This window comes from Mirounga leonina, unplaced genomic scaffold (assembly GCF_011800145.1).
Source record: "Mirounga leonina isolate KUSES-001 unplaced genomic scaffold, KU_Mleo_1.0 Mir_54, whole genome shotgun sequence".
NCBI classification, from domain to species: Eukaryota; Metazoa; Chordata; class Mammalia; order Carnivora; family Phocidae; genus Mirounga; species Mirounga leonina.
In genome coordinates this window covers 9,999,256-10,006,315 of record NW_023270812.1, presented here as the reverse complement: position 1 = coordinate 10,006,315, position 7,060 = coordinate 9,999,256, and the positions used below count along the sequence as shown (strand labels likewise).

The window sequence follows — 7,060 nt, the reverse complement described above, 5'->3', positions numbered from 1 at the left end:
CAGAAGGACACTATATCATTCTTAAAGGGTCTATCCAACACGAAGATCGAACAATTGTAAATATCTATGCCCCCAACATGAGAGCAGCCATATACATAAGCCAACTGTTAACAAAAATAAAGAGTCATATTGATAACAATACGTTAATTGTAGGAGACCTCAATACTCCACTCTCAGCAATGGACAGATCATCTAAGCAGAAAATCAACAAGGAAACAAGAGCTTTGAATGATACATTGGACCAGATGGACCTCATAGATATTTACAGAACATTCCACTCTAAAACAACAGAATACTCATTCTTCTCGAGCGCACATGGAACTTTCTCCAGAATAGACCATATACTGGGTCACAAATCAGGTCTCAACCGATACCAAAAGACTGAGATTATTCCCTGCATATTCTCAGACCACAATGCTCTAAAACTGGAACTCAATCACAAGAAAAAATTTGGCAGAAATTCAAACACTTGGAAGCTAAAGACCACTCTGCTCAAGAATGTTTGGGTCAACCAAGAAATCAAAGAAGAACTTTAACAATTCATGGAAATCAATGAGAACGAAAACACATCGGTCCAAAACCTATGGGATACTGCAAAGGCGGTCCTAAGGGGGAAATACATAGCCATCCAAGCCTCACTCAAAAAAATAGAAAAATCTCTAATTCACCAACTAACTCTACATCTTAAAGAACTAGAGAAAAAGCAACAAACAACACCTAAGCCACGCATTAGAAGAGAAATAATTAAAATTAGAGCAGAAATCAATGAATTAGAAACCAGAAACACAGTAGATCAGATCAATGAAACTAGAAGTTGGTTCTTTGAAAGAATTAATAAGTTGATAAACCACTGGCCAGACTTATCCAAAAGAAGAGAGAAAGGACCCAAATTAATAAAATTATGAATGAAAGGGGAGAGATCACGACCAACACCAAGGAAACAGAAACAATTATTAGAAATTATTATCAACAACTATATGCCAATAAACTGAGCAATCTGGATGAAATGGAGGCCTTCCTGGAAACCTATAAGCTGCCAAGACTAAAACAGCAAGAAATTGACAACCTGAATAGGCCAATAACCAGTAACGAGATTGAAGGAGTGATCAAAAACCTCCCAAAAAACAAGAGTCCAGGGCCTGATGGATTCCCTGGGGAATTCTACCAAACATTCAAAGAAGAAATAATACCTATTCTACTGAAGCTGTTTCAAAAATAGAAACAGAAGGAAAACTTCCAAATTCATTCTATGAGGCCAGCATTACCTTAATCCCCAAACCAGGCAAAGACCCCATCAAAAAGGAGAATTTCAGACTGATATCCCTGATGAATATGGATTCCAAAATCCTCAACAAAATCCTAGCTAATAGGATCCAACAATACATTAAAAGGATCATCCACCACGACCAAGTGGGATTTATCCCCGGGATGCAAGGGTGGTTCAACATTCGCAAATCAATCAATGTGATAGAACACATTAATAAGAGGAGGGAGAAGAACCATATGGTCCTCTCAATTGATGCAGAAAAAGCATTTGACAAAATACAACATCCTTTCCTGATTAAAACTCTCCAGAGTATAGGGATAGAGGGAACATTCCTCAAGCTCATAAAATCCATCTATGAAAACCCACAGCAAATATCATCCTCAATGGGGAAAAGCTGAGAGCCTTTCCCTTAAGATCAGGAACACGTCAAGGGTGCCCACTCTCACCACTGTTGTTCAACATAGTACTAGAAGTCCTAGCAACAGCAATCAAACAACAAAAAGAAATAAAAGGTATTCAGATTGGCAAAGAAGAAGTCAAACTCTCTCCCTTCGCAGACGACATACTTTATGTGGAAAACCCAAAAGACTCCACCCCCAAATTACTAGAACTCACCCAGCAATTCAGTAATGTGGCAGGATACAAAATCAATGCACAGAAATCAGTTGCTTTCCTATACACTAACAACGCAACTGTAGAAAGAGAAATTAGAGAAACGATTCCATTTACAATAGCACCAAAAACCATAAGATACCTCGGAATAAACCTAACCAAAGAGGTAAAGGATCTGTACTCTAGGAACTACAAAACACTCATGAAAGAAATTGAAGAAGACACAAAAAGAGGGGAAAATATTCCATGCTCATGGATTGGAAGAATAAACATTGTTAAAATGTCTATGCTACCCAGAGCAATCTATACCTTCAATGCCATCCCGAGCAAAATTCCCATGACGTTTTTCAAAGTGCTGGAACAAACAATCCTAAAATTTGTATGGAATCAGAAAAGACCCCGAACCGCCAAGGAGATGTTGAAAAAGAAAAACAAAGCTGGGGGCATCACATTGCCCGATTTCAAGCTGTATTACAAAGCAGTGATCACCAAGACAGCATGGTCCTAGCACAAAAACAGACATAGAGACCAATGGAACAGAATAGAGAACCCAGATATGGACCCTCAACTCTATGGTCAAATCATCTTTGACAAAGCAGGAAAAAACATGCAATGGAAAAAAGACAGTCTCTTCAATAAATGGTGCTGGGAAAATTGGACAGCCACATGCAGAAGAATGAAACTCGACCATTCTCTAACACCATTCACAAAGATAAACTCAAAGTGGATGAAAGACCTCAATGTGAGACAGGAATCCATCCAAATCCTAGAGGAGAACATCGGCAGTAACCTCTTTGACATCGGCCTCAGCAACTTCTTTCAAGACACATCTCCAAAAGCTAGTGAAACAAAAGCAAAAATGAACTTTTGGGACTTCATCAAGATCAAAAGCTTCTGCACAGCAAAGGAAACAGTCAACAAAACAAAGAGGCAACCCACAGAATGGGAGAAGATATTTGCAAATGACACTACAGATAAAGGGCTTGTATCCAAAATCTATAAAGAACTTCTCAAATTCAACACCCAAAAAACAAATAATCAAGTCAAAAAGTGGGCAGAAGAGATGAACAGACACTTCTCTGAAGAAGACATACAAATGGCTAACACACATGAAAAAATGTTCATCATCATTAGCCATCAGGGAAATTTAAATCAAAACCACATTAAGATACCATCTTACACCAGTTAGAATGGCAAAAATGGACAGGGAAAGAAAGAACAAATGTTGGAGAGGTTGTGGAGAAAGGGGAACCCTCTTACACTGTTGGTGGGAATGCAAGTTGGTACAGCCACTTTGGAAAACAGTGTGGAGGTTCCTCAAAAATTTAAAAATAGAGCTACCCTATGACCCAGCAATTGCACTGCTGGGTATTTACCCCAAAGACACAGATGTAGTGAAAAGAAGGGCCATATGCACCCCAATGTTCACAGCAGGAATGTCTGCAATAGCCAAACTGTGGAAAGAGCCGAGATGCCCTTCAACGGATGAATGGATAAAGAAGATGTGGTCCATATATACAATGAAATATTACTCAGCCATCAAAAGAGATGAATACCCAACTTTTACATCAACATGGATGGGACTGGAGGAGATTATGCTAAGTGAAATAAGTCAAACAGAGAAAGTCAATTATCACATGGTTTCACTTATTTGTGGAACATAAGGAATAACATGGAGGACATTACGAGGAGGAAGGGAAAAATGGGCGGGGGGAATTGGAGGGAGAGATGAACCATGAGAGACTATGGACCTGAGAAACAGAGTTTTAGAGGGGAGGGGGGAGGGGGGATTGGTCAGCCCGGTGATGGGTATTAAGGAGGGCACGTACTGCATGGAGCACTGGGTGTTATACAAAAACAATGGATCGTGGATCACTACATCAAAAACTAATGATGTATTGTATGGTGACTAACATAATATTATAATAAAAAAAAAAAAACAGGGGCAGGGACACAAACAGGAGCAAATAAAAGCTTTTTATTCACTTTGAGTTATCAATAAAATGACACCTCACACTTGAAAAATTCCACTGTAAAATTCAGGTTTTACCATGAAAATGTGTTTCATGGATGAGTCTGTCAAAATGTATTTCGAAATACAAAGAAAATACTAGTTACATGCTCAAAACCTAACTAACTGAGATACACATGTGGAAATGGAACTTCTCATCACTAGGTATATGGCCGATGATGGAGGAGGCTCCATGTTTGGCCCTTTCTGCCCGTCCTCCCAGATGTCCTCAAAAGGTCAGATTCTCTGGGTAACAGAAGAATGACAAATTTCAGATGCTGCTGTTCAAAGTTTTCCATAAATTTAAAAAGCCACCTCCTGCTCTTCTTTCAGATAATATAAAAAATAAGTCACACAGTTGACTCAGATTCAAGAGGCCCAGAGCAGAACACAAAGCTTTATAGAAAGCGACGGTTTACACAGAAGACATCTAGGGAAATGCATTTTACAACAAGCACATTGGGGGACTTTTAGCAACAGATGACATCTCCACCCGGCGCTGCGTACTCACACAGGACACGGCACGCCACCAGGACTGAGGTCAGAGCCCGCAGAGCGAGGGCAGGCCCACAGAGCGGCTCCCAGGACACACTGGCCCACTTTCTGTCCGACTTCCTCTTGGTGTTCGTGGCTCAGTTTCACTTAGATGTTACACAATCACACTGTCATGTTATATAATCGCAACCCTTTCGTTATCGCTGCCCTTCACATACGAGGGCCCGGCAAAGACTTCTGTAACACTGAGGCAGATAGGAAAAACCGGCGCTACAGGAACGACAAAGTCTGCTCACTTACTGAAATCAATCAAGTAGGTCTAGCTTACTCTTTATTAATAAAGATGACTTTTAATAAAAAAACATAATTTAATTCAAACAAAAAAGTACAAAATGTAGCACGCGCTCACAGCTTCACTTACAGTCCTGGGAACACACGCGGCACCCCCAGCAGTGCGGGTCAGCAACCCCCCGGGGACAGCAGCACGGCTCGGGCAGAGGGAGCGAGGCTGCCCGCAGGCCAGCGCCGCCTCCGTCCGGACGGGGCTGCAAGGAAATACGGACAGCGCACAAAGCCCAGCACTCCGGATACGGTCTGAGGCTGTTACTACTGGACAGTCCAATTTGGATTTTAATACGATCAACTTACAGATCGGAAATAAAAGCATTGCTTGGTGGTTTCAGATGCATTCTGGTATCAAGTATGTTTCCAGGCATCTTTACACACAATAAATTACAACAATAAAGAAGACAGCCTGTGACCAACAGCTTCTTCTATGGACAGGGGAGGTGACCACGACTGCTGTCAGCGACAATTCATGGATTAGAAGTCAAAACAACCTCTAGATTTCTTCGAAACAAGCAAAACTAGCACACACAGGAGTATTTAATAAAAGCTTACTGGTCTAACAACCCTTCCACATGGAAGGAAATACAAAATAAAGCTGACATATCAAATCTAACTTTCGGTAATAAGCTTCAGGCCACTTTGCCAACTCTCTGCACAACCGCCTAGTATCAAATATGCTTTGATTCTGGATGGCTAAAGCCACACACACACACACAGTTGTGTGAACCTACAGCTTTATTGACACCTTTCAGTAAGCTCTTAATACTCATATTTTCATGGGTTCACGCCTTGTAATGAATTTGAGTTGTAGATAATCAACTTCCAGCCAAACCAAATTAAGAATATTGTATCTTCCACACATGGGCTCAAGTAGGAAGCTTTTGTTTAGTATAATGAGAACTTAAATTTTTAAAAATATCTGCAGTCTTTTTGAAACACAAGGCACCAAGAGGGAGCAGACATTCCAGCAAAGAGTGATTGTCTGGGGAAAAAAAAATGGAACTGATCAGAGTCCTTTGTCCTTTGTTGATTAGAATACTTCCTTCTTTCACGTCTATGCAACATCTTCCAGATAATCCGCAATGTCACTGAGCTGGGACACAGTCAGGTCCTGTGTCAGGTCATCAAGCTTGGTTATTCAAAAGAAAAAAAAAGAACCAGTATCAGAATGCAGAGTCAAACAATTCTTAAAATACATTGCTATAATTTAAATATCTTATACTCTACAAACTGCTTCATATTCTGAAGTCCTCTACCTCACCTTCTTCCTATTTTGAAATCTGTGAGAATTACCCAAAGACTGAGCTAATAGCAGAACTCTACATTAACAACAACACAAAAACCTGCTAAAATAACCCGTCTGGAGCCCCTCTGGTAACTTTAACGCAGCACACCGTGGCCCCTGAGGCCGGCATGAGGTGCCAGGTAAGAGGCAGACCGTGGAGGCTGACCACGTGTCGGGAGTTCTCACTCAACCTCGCCAACAATCCTGGGAGGCAGGCATTCCCACTTCCACTGCACAAACAAACCAGCCAAGGACTGAAGGTTAAAGCCTGCCTAAGAACCACAGTCCATGAAAGAACACGTGCCCAGATGTTGCTGGCTCAGACGTGCTTTCATTATTAACGTTTCATTTCATTTCATTATAACACCATAATGAAATAATAGAACATTTCATTATAACCCCTCTCAAAGGCCTTCCTGTCTGCTAATCCCTTGATGGTCACGAGCACTCCCTGCTCATTCTGGAAAGCAACGTTCACCTCCAGGCTGTAAGGACCTATGACCCGAGAGGCCCTCGCCTGACCGGGCTGCAGCTTTCTGTGGGCACGACAGGAGATCCCAAGAGGCTCCCTGGCCTCTCCTGACACACATCAAAGTATACGCCGCTGTCTGCCTAATAAAAAGGTCGTATGTGGACCTCCGTGCCAGACTCCTCACTGTACAGCCTGCGTCCACTTCTGCTGTACCGTCCCCACGGGCTGAGCTGACCTGCCCGCTGAGACGCAGCTTCACTGCCTCTCTTACACCTGCGCCAGTTTCTATCCTGACTTCTCCAAACAGGACGACTTGCTTCTGCTGACTACACCACCGGGTGGCCAGTTCGGACTCCAGAGCCGGGGCCAGGACTTTGTTAAAGCTCTGCAGTCCACCACTGCAAGAGACTCGGGCACACGCAGCACTCCCCGGGCAGCGCCCGCACCGTACTTTATCACTGGTATTGAGGTCGTCGATTTCCACAGAAAGATCTTCTTCAATCTCTTCACCAATACTCAGCTCACTTTTCTCTGAGCGATGGCTGGTACTAGTTTGAGAGAAAGAAAAGA

The 7,060-nt window shown here is 42.1% G+C and overlaps 1 protein-coding gene across 2 annotated transcripts in view; it reads right to left on the bottom strand.

Moving 5' to 3' along the window:
* Positions 1-4,719: 4,719 nt before the first annotated feature.
* The window catches only part of CEP43 (centrosomal protein 43), a 29,739-nt gene continuing 27,398 nt past the window's right edge, over positions 4,720-7,060 (bottom strand). For both annotated transcript variants that reach the window (XM_034991914.1, XM_034991915.1), the window contains 2 exons: positions 6,942-7,038; positions 4,720-5,862 (listed from right to left, as the gene is read on the bottom strand). In XM_034991914.1, the coding sequence (XP_034847805.1) occupies positions 5,788-5,862; positions 6,942-7,038 (172 nt within the window). In that variant the 3' untranslated portion in view covers positions 4,720-5,787. The remainder of the gene's footprint in view (positions 5,863-6,941; positions 7,039-7,060) is intronic.